The 17,078-nt window shown below is 44.3% G+C and overlaps 7 protein-coding genes across 7 annotated transcripts; 3 read left to right on the plus strand and 4 right to left on the minus strand.

Annotated features, from left to right (window-relative positions):
* Nucleotides 1–3,728: 3,728 nt before the first annotated feature.
* BJ212DRAFT_1201880 (uncharacterized protein) lies at nucleotides 3,729–4,673 on the minus strand (the record flags this gene model as incomplete). The annotated part of the gene is made up of 7 exons (XM_041329086.1): nucleotides 3,729–3,879; nucleotides 3,931–4,047; nucleotides 4,096–4,136; nucleotides 4,196–4,248; nucleotides 4,307–4,386; nucleotides 4,437–4,582; nucleotides 4,641–4,673. Coding segments are annotated over 7 exons (621 nt in total), but the record flags the coding sequence as incomplete, so codon positions are not given.
* A 748-nt stretch (nucleotides 4,674–5,421) lies between these two features.
* On the minus strand, nucleotides 5,422–5,837 carry BJ212DRAFT_1366782 (uncharacterized protein; the record flags this gene model as incomplete). The annotated part of the gene is made up of 1 exon (XM_041336113.1): nucleotides 5,422–5,837. A coding segment is annotated over one exon (416 nt), but the record flags the coding sequence as incomplete, so codon positions are not given.
* Nucleotides 5,818–6,050, minus strand: BJ212DRAFT_1366783 (uncharacterized protein; the record flags this gene model as incomplete). Its single annotated transcript, XM_041336114.1, has 2 exons — nucleotides 5,818–5,921; nucleotides 5,972–6,050. Coding segments are annotated over 2 exons (171 nt in total), but the record flags the coding sequence as incomplete, so codon positions are not given.
* Nucleotides 6,051–7,000: 950 nt separating this feature from the next.
* On the minus strand, nucleotides 7,001–7,630 carry BJ212DRAFT_1201291 (uncharacterized protein; the record flags this gene model as incomplete). Its single annotated transcript, XM_041329078.1, has 3 exons — nucleotides 7,001–7,291; nucleotides 7,344–7,439; nucleotides 7,496–7,630. Coding segments are annotated over 3 exons (522 nt in total), but the record flags the coding sequence as incomplete, so codon positions are not given.
* Nucleotides 7,631–9,362: 1,732 nt separating this feature from the next.
* BJ212DRAFT_1447867 (uncharacterized protein) lies at nucleotides 9,363–10,608 on the plus strand (the record flags this gene model as incomplete). Its single annotated transcript, XM_041338460.1, has 4 exons — nucleotides 9,363–9,568; nucleotides 9,621–9,871; nucleotides 9,924–10,196; nucleotides 10,244–10,608. 4 exons carry the CDS (start codon nucleotides 9,363–9,365, stop codon nucleotides 10,606–10,608), a joined length of 1,095 nt encoding a protein of 364 aa, XP_041191019.1.
* Nucleotides 10,609–10,653: 45 nt separating this feature from the next.
* Nucleotides 10,654–10,803, plus strand: BJ212DRAFT_1275574 (uncharacterized protein; the record flags this gene model as incomplete). Its single annotated transcript, XM_041331230.1, has 1 exon — nucleotides 10,654–10,803. A coding segment is annotated over one exon (150 nt), but the record flags the coding sequence as incomplete, so codon positions are not given.
* A 2,782-nt stretch (nucleotides 10,804–13,585) lies between these two features.
* Nucleotides 13,586–16,764, plus strand: BJ212DRAFT_1482616 (uncharacterized protein; the record flags this gene model as incomplete). The annotated part of the gene is made up of 7 exons (XM_041340448.1): nucleotides 13,586–13,666; nucleotides 13,727–13,846; nucleotides 13,900–13,983; nucleotides 14,029–14,274; nucleotides 14,329–14,879; nucleotides 14,928–14,982; nucleotides 16,396–16,764. 7 exons carry the CDS (start codon nucleotides 13,586–13,588, stop codon nucleotides 16,762–16,764), a joined length of 1,506 nt encoding a protein of 501 aa, XP_041191021.1.
* Nucleotides 16,765–17,078: the final 314 nt, after the last annotated feature.

Here is a 17,078-nt window from a genome sequence, read left to right on the forward strand (position 1 = left end):
TAACAAGAGTTCTTTTCCAAGACACTGAGATTGTACTTGTTCAATAGACTCCTCGTCCCTCCCGCTCTTCTTATCACAGCACATTCGGGCAACTGCATTTCATACTTGATTGTTTAACAATGACTGTCAACTATAGTTATTTCATGCAGTAAGCTAAACAAGACGTAACCTAATGTACTGAAGTAAAGGGGCGTTGTTGCTAGAGCCTAGTAGTGATATCGTCTTCCTATACTTATTCTTCGCGATCATCAAGATTCTGGCTAAAGAAATATAAGTACTAGTAAGTAGCGGAGAGTAGAATGCTCCAATGGACATCAAAAAAGGAAAAGGAAAAGGAAAAAAGACAGGATCGGCTTGGGGCGTTGTTCTGTCATATGCCCTGATAATCGATTCGATGGCTTGGGACGCAGACGTGTACTGATCTAAAAGCAAGCTTCAGGACGTCAAGAAAATATGTTGCAGAATAACCGACCATGTTCGTGGGGGTGGTGATGCGGATCTAAGTAGTGCAGTGCATCCTTCTTCAGGTTTTGATATTCATCCATCTTCTCGACTTTCTCGCGCATCTCTCCTGAAAATATTGTCAGCTTTGAATCTCAGAATCAGGTGAGCTTTTACTGTGAGACGATAAAGATATGAACGTGTCAGTCACGCGGCGAATTTCGTCAGGATATTGACTACTGAGCATTTCAGCCAGTATTTTGCCGTTCTTTATGATTTCACTACGTAACTTCTCTGAGGTTTTCATAAGCAAGTTATGCAACGGGCTGTCTTGAAACTCTCACCGTTGCGCGCAATCTTTTCTAAAACATCTTTGAGGGCCCATTTGTCCACACCTGGGGCTTTAAGACACCACAAAAGAGGTTCTATTATTCCGGCATCAAACATCTCCTGACGTGCGTCCTCTATATCTTGATCAGTGTGAATTCTCAACACTAACATACAAACTAACCGTGATCGGCGACAATACGCAGGTAATTGATAGCACTATTCTGAACGGAGTCAAGCTGAGTAGTTTCGATCATCTTGCGCAAAATCCCAATGATATTTCTTGGGTACTCGGGCTTATCGGAATAATCCATCTGCTTTTTGACTAGTCTGTGTATCGTCTTCCCCAGGACGTAGTCTTCCGCTTTCTTGAGTAGTCGTCGGGGTGCATCCTTCCGGCCAAAATTCCAAGAACCATTATCGAATGACGGTTCATTATTCGGTTTTAACATAATGGATCGCAAGTGTTCTGCACAACTCGTAAGAACCCCATAGAACGTGGAAATATCAAATTGCCAAACCATTTCTGAATATCTCCGCAAGGATATCTATGCCCTCCCGACCAATCGTTTCGTCGAAGATGCATTCCTTGACCATCTGCAGCAAATGCAGGTCCACTTCAGTGTCCAGTATCCATTTCTTGGCGTCGGCTGAACGTAGCTCAATCAAAATTGTTGACAAAATGCCTCGCAGCACTCACCATATTGCATGAGATTCAAAAGCGCATTCGCAGCAAATAACGCATGGTCTGGTTTTGCCAAATTATCGACCATGCTGTCCAGGCCTTTTCTGTCAATGATTTTTTTGCGGAGTTCAGCTGGGACGATATCAGTTTTCCTAGAGCAAATATCTGACGGACCATACCGTGTTTTGATAGCTCTGTGAGCTCCTGGGTCGCACTGTTGCTCATTTCCACTATGTTATCTCTCGAAAGCGCAACTAGTTTTCCGATGTGCGGGCCCCGTGCAAGCTCGTTGCGCACGTCCCCTGCGTAACAGAATAAGTTATACGGTAAGCAGGGTCTTAGACGGTTTCAGATACGAACCAAATTCAGCGAGTTTCATTAAGCCACGCGGTCCACCGCTCAAACCTTGCTTATCGAACTCAAGCAGGTCAATCAATGTGACAAGAATCCCGCTTTCCATAGCCACCCTGCGGAAAAGTTTGTCTATGTTGGAAGAGCGTCAGCATTTGATCTCAGGAATTGGAAAAGTACTTGAACCATTCTGGCAAATCTCGCATAATGCAGCTACCGCAGCTGGAGTGACAAAGAAATCACGACGCTTTATCAACTCCTTGAGCCTGTCGACAATCTCTATCCGAGATAAGGTATCCTTCGGGATGTTCCCTGAACACGAAATATCAGAACGTGCTGATTTCCGTGAATCCGTGCGGGGACTGACCTTTGCTGGTCACAGCTGCTAAGATATTTAACGCAGCAACGACGACGGTGGCGGCTGAGATACAAATGAAGAACAAAAGCGGGTTGACAGGCGAAGACTCACAACTGTCTTTCAAAACAAGAATCTCTTTGATAAAATCGTGTTGTTGGGAAAGGATGTGACGTGTTTCATCTTTGGTTTGATTGCATATGAGGGGGCGGGTTTGAAACGATTTAGAGGGACGATGCAACTTACCAAAGTGTTGGGTAAGGTATGACAGTGTTTTCATTGCAATCAATCGGTTTTCACCTGCCGTCCGACAGAGATCGACGATTCGCTGAATCAGATCCTTTTTAAGGAGCTTCTCCCTTAGTGTTCTGATTCCACAAAGAGCTGGAAGAGCTGCGCAAGCTCTGCCTTGGTGCGCTGGTTTCCCATCTTTGAGCAATGCGAGAACATCAAGACTATCTAGTATGCTTTCCGTGATCTTGTCCTTATTCTCGACTGTGCGTTTCTGTGAGTTCGTCGAAGTAGCAATGGAAAGACAAGACATACCGAGTCCGCAGTACGCGACGACTGCGCTGAGGCGCACTTCAGGATCATGTTCTTCGACCGTGTCATCATATATGGTCTCCTTGAAATTTGCCAGGCGAGAGATCCTCTCCTCGTCTTCTGTTGCGTGTTCAATATTCGCAATACTTTTGCCGCGAATACCAAGTATGTCTTCTAGCGTCTCAAGTGGAATCACCTCCCGCACCGCTTCAACTCCGAGTTCTGTAATCCATGAGATCGGGTTAGTACGTCAAAATCGTCTGGCATCTCACCAAATGAACACATGAAGGCCAAACGATCGACATAATCAAGCACGTGCTTCTTATGAATCGTACCGACGAGAGCTTCGGCAGTCGAGCGTTTGAAAGGAACTTCCCAGGCATGAGTTTGTGTCGGTAGGTCTTGTGGTGATCGCGACCGCTCCTGCTCGTCGGTGCCAACATGAAAGTAGATCGCCTCAGGCCACTGTTGAAGATTTCTCCAGAAATTTGCTTTCGGCCGGTAATTGGGACGAAATAGAACCGACGCATGGACCTTTTGGCCGGGTAAGATAATACGACCTTTTCCAACATGTGGTCTACAAGTAATCTATGTGTGAGCCGAGTCATTGAGCAACATGGCCACTTACAACGACGTGTGCTGGTTGGAGTTATTGTAGCGAAGACGTCGGACAGGCAGTAGCTCGAGCGGCCACCACGGGAGAGTTAACGAACTATTTATCTTGGGTGCCTTCAAGTCTTCATATTTGAAAGCTACCTTGGAAGGATGAAGCACAAGGCCCGCCTCGAAAGCTTCTTCACGCATCCATATTAAGGGCATGTCTTGGAAATTAAGCGCATCGCTCTTTCTTTTTCCACCGCCTCTGGAACAAATTGTCAAATCATAGCCTTCCGGTGCAGGGGATACATACATATCCGAATGACTACCAGCAAACCAGACCTCTTTTACGTGATCCTTAGCACGATCTTCCCCGTGATCTTTTTCAAGACGAGATTCGTCCTTGGGAGGTAGCACCCATTTCTGTCGATCGCTCATACCCCCATAGACATACTCGGGTAGGAACTTCACCCTGTGTTCATCTAGTGCAAGTGCGTGGCGAAAGTAGCAAACGTGATCACATGTATCGGTAGACGGTAAAATCTTCTCCTTCTTGATACCGACAGACGAAACGGTGTCCCTGTACAGTGTATTGATCATGCTGGTATGCTCGCATTCAGGGATAACACACCATACGCCGATGAAATGTATTACAATGCCTTGTCTCGAGAACGTCGATTTGAATCCCGCCGCAAGTTTCTTATCCTCGGACTTTTCACTGTTGATAGCAGAGTAAAGGTCGAAGGCACTGCTAACGTCAGCTTGTCAGCCAAGGATGATCATCAAATAGACTCACTAGGGGATCTGTTCTAGATTGCCGGGTAATATGAGTCCCATCTATCAGAAGAGTAATGAACAAGAAAGATCATAGATAATAAATCAAAGTTGATGGATACTTCGTGGATCATTCCTGCTAATGCACGAACTTGGTATGCACCTCTCGAAAATCCTGGCCTCGCATTTTAGTACAGTTGACTATATAAAACGCTAACGTTCAAGGAACTTACCAAACAAGAAGATCTTATCACCAGGACAGTACTTGTCTGAGAGCCATCTGTAGGCGTCCATGATGGTTTGGCTGATATTACTTTACTGCCGTTACCACGAGCTGTTAAAGGTCAAGTATATGATACTTACAATGCGAAGGCCAGATCAAAGACATTCAAGACCTGCTTCATCCAGTGCGTATGGCCCTTAGCATATGTTCCTACACCACTGTTGTAGTACGTTATTTGTGTGTCATCCTTGACTATCTCGCTATATAGTTCGACGATATTGGTGTTCTAAGTACAGATATTTATCGTTAAGAAAATCAGAAGGCATGCGCGTCGGACGACCTACTTTATTACAAAACTTGTTTGATGTCCCATCTACAAACTTGAATCATCGTCATCCGCAACTGTAGCTAGAATGCGCACCAATGCAGATGACCAGGTTTCTCCCTGGCCCTTGGTCCCTCGGACATTTACACGACGCGTCGAAGACCTTCATAATCCTGAGTGAGGAGGAATTGTTTGCGACTCCCCAGTTTGGAGCCGTAATAGCAGGGTCTGCCACAATAGTGGCTGGAATGCGTAAGATATTTAACGGGTTCCCTTGCATCAACAAGATTTTATATTGTTCTGAACAGAGTATGCCCACGAAGGTGCAGTAATACGACAACCTGTGCATGAACTGCGTGTGACGCCCGTGGAGACACCACACCCTGGCTTCTTGAAGAGGCGCCATAACTAGATCTATAAAAAATCTGATAAAATTAGGTACAATAATTCGCTACTTTACACACCATGCTGCAAACCTTATGGTTCACGCAGCTGGTGCACGGCAAGCACACACATCATCCTTGGTGTTAGATGCAACGTTGTGTCTTGTTGTCTTTTTATGAGCGCGGAGTGCAGGGGCTCGATCAGGAAGTGACGGACAGAAAATGGAAGACGACGAGGCTGTATTGTGAGGACGCCTAAAATCTGAGATGCAGGTGAAGTCGTTGAATGCAAAACCACAGGTTACATACAAGCCTTATGTTAAATCATATTACATCACCAAACTCTTGTAGACCAGAAGTGACTTTTCGGCTCACATGACTTGTGAAGCTCTCGAAGATCAACCGATCTTTGCCTGTACCCAGGTGAACAGAAGCTCGCATGCAATGTCACTTGAAGTATAAGAAGATGATCGTTCGCAACATTCAACTGAACAACGCAGGACTAGCAATTCTTGATCTGCGTAGACCGTTTTTGGAAGTTTTCCCCTTCGTGCTGTGCGGGACCAGGTGTTACTTTGGGCATGCACCAGCATGGTGGAAAAATGATCATGAATCGCAGCCGTAGCCGAAGATGAAACCATTACGCCGTTGATAAGTGTGAGAACGTTTCGTAAGGCGCTTGCCAGAACGTCTGCAGATCGAGCGCCCGGAAAAGTGTGATGCAGCGTGTTTCGAGCAGGCATTATATTCTGCCAGGTTGGGTTTGAGATGCGAGCGAAGGTCTGGACGGTGATTAAATGAATAACGGCGAAGTCAACGAGAAGGTCACACATCAGGAAGCCTAGCACCTTGAAATGACCAGCCGATGGCCCAACAACGAGTTTGACCCTGAATAAACACTGTTATAGCATAATTGTCTACCCTGTGTCACCAAATCAGATAGGGGACCACGAGTTCCGCAACGCACACACACTGTGTCCACGAAAGAGGGAAACAAGATCAGGAACTGATGACATCTTCCCAAGCATAGAAGTGTACCATCTATAGTGTACAGTCAAATGGAGGGGTGTTGATTTACACCTGTGAATTAGGGCTGATCAGCATGTGAATCTCGGATGGGCATTTTGGGGTGTGAATTAGGGTGAATTAGGGTGAATTAGAATCAGGCATCTCCATGATGGTGAATCTGTGAATTCATGAATCTCACAAAATATCTACACTGGCTACACGGCCAATCATCAAATTTGCATGATGAATATTTGACAAAAGATAAATTAAATGTATATGACACAGCCAGAACCTTGTACATAAATGGTACATTTATGATAAAGAATAAATTTATTTGACAATGATCCAAAGTCAAGTCACCATAAAAGATCTAGTTCAGGATATTTACCCAGCGTGGAAACAAGCTAACTTCGTGTGCTGATTCAGTGTCTTTCCAAGCCCTGGAGTAAAGCATCGGCAAGACAATGACACCAACAAAGGCACGGCAAAGAGAGCAAGATATAGGATTTATATATGAAAGGTGTATGTCATGTATGTGGTAAGTGTAGAGTCTATAATGGCAGCCTTGCTTGTACAGTATATAGGATGCAAGATATAGAATTTACATATGACAGGTATAGGGTAGACAACATGACAAGTATAGGGCATTATAGACATCTTGTAGGCAGTATAGTCTAATTTCACGCTTCACATTGCAAACCACGAGAGAAGTTGATCATGAAGTAGCTTGTCATTGAACATACAGACTGATGTAAAGACAAGATATAGAAATGCAGACATGATACAATATGGTGCCCTACATACCATGCTAAATGTCCCAGACTGTTCAATGGAGGAAAAATCATGAAGTAGAAACCAAAGGATGGGGATAAAAAAGCGTGATGTGCCTCGAAAATTCAGTCCAAATGTAGTCCAGGGTATCAGTGGGTGTAGAGACATCTAGCTCACTGTCATTGTCAATGGCCGTACTGAAAACACCACCGCTTCCCACCCACTCCTCGATGAATTGGCCCTTGAGAGAAATGCTAGAATCCCAGAAGGACCATTTCCTGCCTGGGAAGTTGGGATTGGTAGCAATGAATACATACCAGAACACTTCCTGGCCCCAAGCCCATTCAGGCGTACTTGGATCCACAGATTTCACAAGCCATGATTGGATGTTGTCCAAGAGTTCCACCCAGTGGTCAGAATCTGTGTGGTCAAATGTTAGCGGAAGTGGAAGGAAAGGAAATGATATGTCATTATCAGTTACAGAGCAAGATTGACTGAAAGTTGCAGACTACAGATACACACTGTCAGTCTCATTGCAAAAGATTGGTACAGATACATACATTATTCGAGGGATGAGGCTGCTGAGATGCTATCTCAATTACTGGTACCATGAATGATTTGTATTTGTCTTTCAAAGACACAGAAATTTCGATAGGCTATAGAGCATCTGTCAGTAAAAGTAGCCGTTATTCAAGAAAATCAGATCACATACAATATTCAAACAAGCGAGGTGACGAGGTACTGTGCTTGACAACCATACCAAGAGTGACAAAAGCTGTAGAATGACGTCTTTTGAATCAGTGAGTCGCATATCTGGATAGAAGGTTGAGCTTGAAAGATGATGAGGTTGAAGAATTGACATGATGTCTCCAGGCCTCAGCGCTGTTGATGGGACAAGTGCTCTCAAGCTGGACTTTGCCAAAATTCGCCCAAGGAATCACGTGATCCGAAAGAGTCACCTTCAGAATCACAAGTCTATTGATTATTGCACTCCAATCGCTCGACAAAAGGTTTCATGTCTGCCACACTGTGGCCTGTTGATGGTATAAGTAAGTTTTGTGCTCAACGTGAATAGTGTTTACTGATGTTTAATGCAGTCTTGCAGTTTTGTGGAGCATCTCAGGTTGTTTGCAACATGTGTCCAAAGCATGATAATGCTCTGCGCACAATGCATCCCAAGCATGCACTGAAGCATCTTGCCACTGGTGTACATCAGCGTCATGCCAGGGCCTGGACATCAATGGGCTCGAAGGCTCCTTCCCAGCAGCAACAACGAAGGCAGCAGCGCCATCATGAAGCAGAATGTTTACCTTCACCTGCTGACGGCGACTCAGATTTTACTTCTAGTGCCATGGATGTTGACAATGCTGTCCATATCCCAGATCCACATGGACCAGACCATGAAGTAGTACCAGTCGCTGATCTCTGGGATGCAATCTCAAGCAGTCCTTTCTACCAAGTCAACAAGACATGCGATTTGTATGAGGAGTTGCAGTCTGCCCTTGCTTCAGGGGATCAATTATTTTCCATGCCGCTCACCCCAGTGAGTGAAGAGATTGGCTTTGATGATGAGATGGGATCAGACTTTGGGATTGAACTTTTAGGTGAGACACTGTTTCATTTTGTGCAGGAGGCTTATTTACATTAATAGATGATTGTACATTGACCGCCTTGTGTGATACAAATCTGAACTGTCCAGTTTCACCTGACAATCCAAATTATCCTTAGCCATCAAAAGCTGTATGTTCCAACATCTTCGTGCATTTTCACTGCTAACCTATCATTTAAGCACTATATTACCACATTACTATTTAGTTCTCCAAGGCTGCCATTCTCCAAGGCGCAGAAAAAGGCAGTTCCATCTTGGGCAAAGGCACTTGGTGCCCATGATGTTCCCTCGCTATACACATTGAATCGGCTCCAGGAATCTGTTTGAATGCTTGTTGGCAATCCAACAGAAAAGATAACTGCATGTTTGGGTAATATATTTTATCTCAATAATGTTGGAAAAGCAATTGCCAAGGTATGCAGTTCCAACATGATCTCATCTCTCAACACTGACATTGAATGTTCTCATTTAGGACTATGCAAACCCTCTCACGCATTTTGCGATGCAGGATTACCCTGAAGACAGCGGCAAGGGAATGTTGCAGGTGCTCAATGGAGAAAAAATGCTGTTTGAACTCCCTTTGCCCCCTGCAGCTAAAGTTGATGGAGAGATCTACTTTGTGAATGAGCTCTTGCAGGATGTGTCAGGAGACTACTTTATACCCGAGCACTTCTTTCTTGCATTGTACTCATCGACAAATGATGGTGCGGACAAGCAGCTACATGCACTTGGCCGTGCTGTACAATGAACAGAGGTGAGTCCGTTCTTTGCATACTTTCACTTTTACTGATAGACTTAGGATGGGTTTATTGTCAGTGATGAGCGGGAGATGATTCCAACATCTAACTTTCGAAGGTCATTCAGGGAAATATCTGCCAATGATGACAAACTCACTTGTGGGCTGACAGAGTCATCAAACAAGTATGCAAAACTCGTGCTGAATCCTTTGCGTGCGAAATCTCAAGGATGTATGGTGTATTCAATCCCTCTTATAATCTTCATGGACAATGTATCTAGCAATATATCCAAGCAATGGAACAAGCACCATGCAGTGTACATGTCGAACGTGAATCTACCTCACAAAATGCTCGAGAAAGAGTTTTGCATTCAATTCATCATGTCATCTCCTCATGCAGCCCCAATGGAGATGATGAGCACCATGCAAGAATCAATTAGGTATGTGATACTTATAATGTGTGATAGTGAAACATGACGCTGGTGATCTTAGGAAAGCTGCGGAATCTGGAGTCTTCACTTGGGACTGCAAGCACGAAGAAGAAGTTATGCTGGAGCTATATGGTCTGTTTCTCGGTGGCAACAATCCCATGCAGGCCGAGGAATGTAGCCACACAGGGCTGCATTGCAACTACTTCTGCAGGACATGTGAAGTTGGCAGAACAAAAGAGTATAAAGAGTCAGATGAGGGCTACAAGAGTATCTTCGTGGTATGTAGCATATTCTTGCCCTGCTTGTCACCATGTTGACTGACTGTCCAAGTAGCCAGGAAAACTTCGCACTCCTGCGGGAACAGCAGAAGAGATTCATGCGCAATTTTCTTCTGTGCTTGCTTTGGGTGCGACAGAGAAGATTAAGAAATCTGTCGCTTTGTCAGGCATGAAGGACATGACAACTGGTTACATTCTTGAGACGGTTGTTGAGCTGGGGAAGAAACTTTGCAAACGGGGTGCTGGCATTCAGGCAAAGCCAGAGGCTGAAGTCAAGGCTATCCTAGAGAAGCAACTCAAAGACCTCCTGCGAGGGAGTGCACTCAATGACGCAATCAATCCATTACTGGGTGTGGAAGGTAACATATATGTCCTCATTTTCTGCTTTACATTGACCTTTTGTCAGGATTCAATGTTCATCAGGACACGCCGACAGAAATTCTCCATACAGTTCTACTGGGAGTTGTCAAGTACTTTTGGGGTCAATCTGTTTATCGTCTCAAGAAGGCAAAGCTTTTGGACGTTTTTCAAATGCATCTCAACTCTATTGAGAAGGCCGGACTCAATGCTCCATGTCTCAACGCTGAGTATATTTGTCATTATAAGGGTGGGCTCATAGGGAAACACTTCAAAAGTTTAGCGCAGGTCATGCCATTTCTCATTCAAGACTTACTGCTGAGAACGGTACTTGATGGCTGGACATGTATTGGTGAGCTTGTTGTGTATGTTTGGCACATGGAGATAGATGATATAGAGATATACTTGGTATGATTGTGCTCTGACACTGCTGCACCAATGCTGATTGAATCATAGACAAAGCTTTCCCAGAAAATTGAGGATTTCCTCAATGTCACAGCAAAATGTGCACCAAGCATTCTCATCTTGAAGCTGAAATTCCACTTTTTGGTCCATCTTCCCGCATACATTCATCGCTTTGGACCAGCCATTCTCTTTTCCACTGAATGATACGAGTCGTTCAATCATGTGTTCCAGCTGGCATGTATACATAGCAATTGACAAGGTCCGAGCCAGGATACATGCAAAATATTTGCAAGGCAAGATATCATCAAACATATTGCGACTGGTGGTTAGTGGTTTGATAGTGCTAGGAAAAGTGGGTTTGGGCAGGTGACGCAGTTTTGAACTACCTTGACAAGCATCCAGAGCAAGCACGGCTTTTAGGAATTCATATACAAGAACCTCCTGTGACAGGTAATGTGCCATTCATTGAATACCAAGCATCGTGGATTGTAACATCTATTACTCAAGGAACTGGTCAACTCAAGAAAGTCACTATCAACAATGGATGGCCTGTGGCAGCAAACCCTGTGATGTGGACAGCAATGTGCTGCACCAAGCTCGAGCTCTCACAACCTGTCTGTAATGCTCAATACCGCGAAGGCATCTCGTTGATTCTTGGCAATGGTGAGAAAGCGTCCTTAGAAGGCCATATCATTTTCAATGACTCTTCAACATCCCACACAGCCATTGGGCGCATTTGTGAGATCCTGATTTTGAACTCTAACAAAGCCATGAACCATGTTGCCATTCAGAAATTTGCTTTTGGACCTGTTTTACATCCTTTACTTCACCTCCCCACTCTCAAGCTCACACAGCATGAGGTTGTCATTAGCCCACAAGTAAGTAACATGATCCTTCAATCAAGCTTATTGACATGCTCATGCAGTGAATCTAGGAAATCATTTGTATAGTAAACATCCAGCATGACTGTGTCAAATCATAGTGCACAGACACCAGTCAATGTCGCCTTTGTCAAGAGTGAACCGAGACCACACGCATGAAGTCCATCATTCAGCACAAATCCTCACCATTCTACTTGCTCAATGCTTACTCAATTCACAACTATGCCCAAATTTGATCTGTCATTCCTCCATCACTTTGTGAGACATCATTGAGGGTCAATAATGCAGCACAGGTTCGTTTAGCAGCAGCCCATCAAATGTGGGAGAAGAAAGCAGCCAAGAAATCAGGTGAAACACCAGATACTGAGCTTTCGAGTGCATTGTGCGATGTCATAGCTGATGTTCCTGCAGTATTTGACCATCCAGCAGCAAAACGAACCAAGAAAACACAGAAAGCAAAAGAGAAGGCAGCTCCACTGCAGCTGCCAGGTCCACGACAACCCACAATCACACAGGCAGCTGCATCTTCGAGTTCCCATCTCCCAGTGCCCATGCCTTCTCATCTCCCATCACTACATCTGCCTGCTACTGTACCTTCACAGATGCAGCATTCCCTCAGACCCCCATACAGTGCTCCCCATTCGCATAACTCTTTGCAGCCACCCCCAATGATATTGACGTGACAATCATCTCCCGCACTCGGTCCACCTAGACCTCCCCCTTCTCATCCTTGGCCATCAAACTCACCTTCCATGGTGCCGCCAATGTATCCTGGGCAATATGGTGTCCTGCCATATCAGCACACTTTGGGGCTAGCTCTTCCAAATCCCTCATACCCTCCCCCCCCCCCTTCACCTGCCCCATTCACGACAACTGCCATATGATCTTCCCTTGCAACCTTCCGTGCCAGTGATGACCTCTCTGGCACCCTCAGGCTCCACACCACAACCAGTCCAATAGACAGTACTAGACAGAACTCCCCATTCCTGCAAGACGCTGGACTCTAAAACTCCCCATTTCTGCAAGATGCTAGATTTGCATCCTCACTGCCTGTCCTTGAAGTTCTTCCTCCATTGTTCTTGGACAGGTTTGCATGTTTGTTTTTGAAGTTCTTCCTCCAGCATTCTTGGACAGGTTTACATGTTTGTCCTTGAAGTTCTTCCTCCATTGTTCTTTGACAGGTTTGTGTGTTTGTCTTTGAAGTTCTTCCTCCATCATTCTTGGACAGGTTCATGTGTTTGTTTTTGAAGTTCTTCCTCCAGCATTCTTGGACAGGTTTGTGTGTTTGTCCTTGGAGTTCTTCCTCCATCGTTCTTTGACAGGTTTGTGTGTTTGTCTTTGAAGTTCTTCCTCCATCATTCTTTGACAGGTTCGCGTGTTTGTCTTTGAAGTTCTTCCTCCAGCATTCTTTGACAGGTTCACATGTTTGTCTTTGAAGTTCTTCCTCCAGCATTCTTCAACAGGTTCGCATGTTTGTCTTTAAAATTCTTCCTACTTCATCACACCTTACATTATAATATATCAATACCAGTATCTTTCAGTCTGCCCAGAGGACAGAGGCCTGAATTTTCATTCTCTGGGTGTCAACTTTCGGAGTGTTACAGATTCTATTTATAATATCAAACTTCAAGCAAGAGCAGCTGCTGTGGCCTTTGGTGTTTGCGACAATGTTCCAATGTGGTTATCATCTGCACATACCTTCTGGTGGCAACCAACGCTCAACATCACCTTCATGAGCAGAGCAATTGCCAAGGCCACAGTTGAACTCAGGAACTTTGGGGGCAAGATCCATTGGAAGGAGTACTACGCCTGACCCTGGCAGTGGAAGCTCATCCAACCATCTGTCTGCTGGAGGGCATAGATGTAGGTCCTCGTATATAAGGTCTCATTTAACTTGCTAATGTACTTCACACTGTACAGATGCTTCCCGATCCCTGAACCATCAATCTAAAAGTGGTGATGGCCCAGCAGTACCTGGCCTTGAAGTCCAGCCCCCCTCTAGTCCAATGTCATCATTGGATGAGCCAATCAGCACAGCAATTCATTGATGCAGGAATAGTGGAACTTCCAACCATGGGGATCCTACAAAGCTTACACCCCAACGAATGAAATGCTTGAAGACATATGCCAAGAAAATGTGTGAAGACAATGATGTCCCTATCGGAGACATCATGTATTTCATCGATGTAAGAAAAATTTGTCAAACCATTGGCATTGTTGTGTTGGCTGACTCTGGCTTGATGCAGTCTGGCGACATTTTCTTTATGCTCATAGACCTCAAAATTACCCTTATCAAACTTTGCGAGGGAAATAGGGTGAAGAGAATGCAGGAATTGAAGGATGCCTTAGAATCGAAGGACTTCAAGGTGACAGTGATACTTTTCATTCTGTGTTATTCTAGACTAACTTGGACTGGAAGAATGGGCTATATAACCGTTTGTTTGCATGTATGCTGTTGCCAAATATCACAGCATATGTTACTAATACTCAGCATCATATAATGGTATGGCTTCGAAGTCCATTGTTCAGCGCCGCTAACTTGTTTCAGGACTTCATTACCACTCATTCCAATGTCTTCAAAATTCCTCCTGGAATGCTCGAGGATGTCGAACTCAGAGCTCAGTTGGGCAAATTGGTTACAAAGCTACTTACAGGCATTTGGAGTGTCATCAAGAATGCCCTCACCGCATCAATTGTCAAGCACACGAGCATTGCTGATGTGATGAGGGCACTTGCACACAGTGGGTCTGGTATGGAAGTTGACTCTACTCATTGGAACAGGATCGCGCTCCTGGTAAGTGATAAAACATACATATCTATTAATTAACACTTGTTTGTATGGGGACAGCGGCGTCTTCTACGAATTTTTCTCATTGGAGTCAGTGACTACAAAAATGCTTCCATCAACGATTTATTTTCCCCTTACCTTATTCCATTGCTTAAGCAGGATATGCAGTGCAAAGTTGAATGTGAACTTGGTGTCAACATTGCACAACTTGAAGATGACTTGTTTGGCACTAACAATGCACTTGGGTCTAACAATCAGGCCTCCCCAGACACTCCAACAGGTAATGGTCACGCACCCAGCGCTAGGAGGATTGAGAATGGTGCCAACATGGATGATGAAGAGCTCAAGGACCAAAGTGGAGTGCAGCTGGGTGGTGGGGATGCTAATGGAGAGGAAGAGGAATTGAATGGGCTTGGGAACAGTGTTGAAACTGCTGCAGTCTTACTAGATGATCCACTGGACTCCAGATTTGGACTGGTTGAAGGTACTCCAGCACACTACACCAATACCATCAGATTCTGGAACTTTGTCAATCACTCGCTCTTAGTCATGTGCCAAATATCTAAGGAAGCCTCCTCGACTCCTGCTGAGCAAGAGAAGGAGTTGCAGAAGTGCATTTTTGTTGGCTCATGCAGTTATTGACACTGATGTTTGGCTAGGTTGTTCATTGAAATATTCCAAGCTGATCTTGCTGAGTTTCCTGGTGGCAAGAAGGTCTCAAAGTTAATTTCAAGGATGAATCCTTGTTGGCAGACTGCTATTCAGACCAAGCTTATTTGGACCACCTAATATTCCCATTCATTTTCACCTCTCCTGCACTGCTGCATCCCTCATTTTAATCATACCTGTCATTTAGCTGCCCCTGCATTGCATTCCTCATTTTAATCATACCTGTCATCATTTGGTACAAGAATAATACGTGCTTTCTATGATCTCTCGATGGTGCAAATATCAGTGCAAAAATATTCAGGTAGTACCACTACAGCATGTTGATGGGTGTGCACTCTACATATGCTCATGTGTCATATGTATGCCGGAATTATATAGCTTGTACATCAGCCAACCAGTATACTACCAATACCTAGGTCTCAGTATAGGATCTATGTTTTCAACCAAGCATGATTTTGGTGCTCAATCTCAGTACATAATGTGCACCTGAAAACAGCCAATGGACCTATACCCTACCAGCATCACATTCATACTCTGACATCACCAACGTTATGTCAGCCTATGAATCCATCAAAATTGTATTATTTAATTATATATAATACACATGACGAAAGTTGATGCATGGAGATCAGGTCAACATAGGACCAATAACCCTATTTTTGGACATAAATGCTATGAATTTTCTGATTGGCCATGTAGGCCATTAAATGAACCACATTCTCAACCATGAACTGTGAAATGAGAAATAAACTACAGCTACTATCTCTTTATTTCCAAAATCTCCCTGAAACCATTCCTTATGTGGACCCTTCAATCATGCAGTATGGCTTTGACTTCTTTGCCTTGGATGACAAGAAGTTTGAGGATTATGGTCCCATCAGTGCACATGGGTCAGCGCGACAAAGGTCCTATTTCATTTAAAGAATGTGGACCTAGCCTCAATGCTGTGACCAATGTGCTTGGTGGCTACTTGGATCAGTACTATGAGTCTCCAGAGACAGTACTGTTGAAGTCCAAATGATCCAAAGAGAAAGAGAGTGAGGAAGCTAAATGATCTGACATGATAGGTATGAGTGGGAGAGAGAGGTCTAAGCACATGAGCCAGATGGGTCAATAGGCTGTGCCCCAATGACATCGGCTTGCACCCTGCAATATACATATGTCAGAAAACTTCACCTTTGTGTTCCTTACTTACCTTGCTATAAAACCAAGTACCCATCAGATGCGCACATCTCAGTTCTAGTTGAAACTGAGATGTGAGTACTTGGAAACATGTATGTCAGCATTAGCTAACCAAAACCATAGTGTACCTTTGTGTTCTAGGTACTATGCACGTTAATATCAGTTCTAGTTGAAACTGAGATTGTATCTTTGTGTTCTAGCTCCCTCTCCTGTCATTTGCTTGCCTGTTCTTGTAACAAGTACTTCTTGTCAAATGGGTGGATGACCTTACCATAGCAGCAGCAGCAGCATTCAAATCTGCTGGCATTCCATCCTGCCAAAGATTTGCCTCCTGCTGATCAAATGCCTCCTCCACCTGATGCGAGAACAGTGGACTTGGACTTGGACTTGGAAGATGAGTTTGATAATGGTGCAGATTGGTTGGATGGTCCAGCTGCTCCTTCACAGTTTAAGACAGCAAAAAAAGACTTGTTTGTGCTTGCAGCATCCAGTGGTATTGATTTACATGCACCCTACCTGTGTGAACTGCTCAATTTAATTGGAAAACAACCTGCACACCTGGGTTCCAGACTAACAAAGAAGGCTGCCACTAAAAACCTGTCCTCATCTGTCCCCAACCCTTCTGCTTGGGACAAGTGGAAATAATTCACCTAATTCACAGTACACTTGACCTAATTCACCTGTAAATTAGTGTTGATTTACAGACCTGTTAATTTACTGTAATTCATGCTGGTGAATCTGAAGCCTCTGGGTGCATTGCTAATTTACCCTGTGAATCTTGGACAGTTCCTAATTGACCATACACTAACCACCTATATGCATGCACTGTTGATGCAATCAGGTCACCAGCACTTCATCCTCAACTGTAGGCTTTCCAAGAAAATCTGAGCAACAAAATGTGTCTCTCCCTGCATTATCATCTCCACATCTGCTCCAGAGCAAACCTGAGTCAATTGGTT

The sequence above is a fragment of the Suillus subaureus genome, assembly GCF_016647635.1.
Source record: "Suillus subaureus strain MN1 chromosome Unknown BJ212scaffold_24, whole genome shotgun sequence".
NCBI classification, from domain to species: domain Eukaryota; kingdom Fungi; phylum Basidiomycota; class Agaricomycetes; order Boletales; family Suillaceae; genus Suillus; species Suillus subaureus.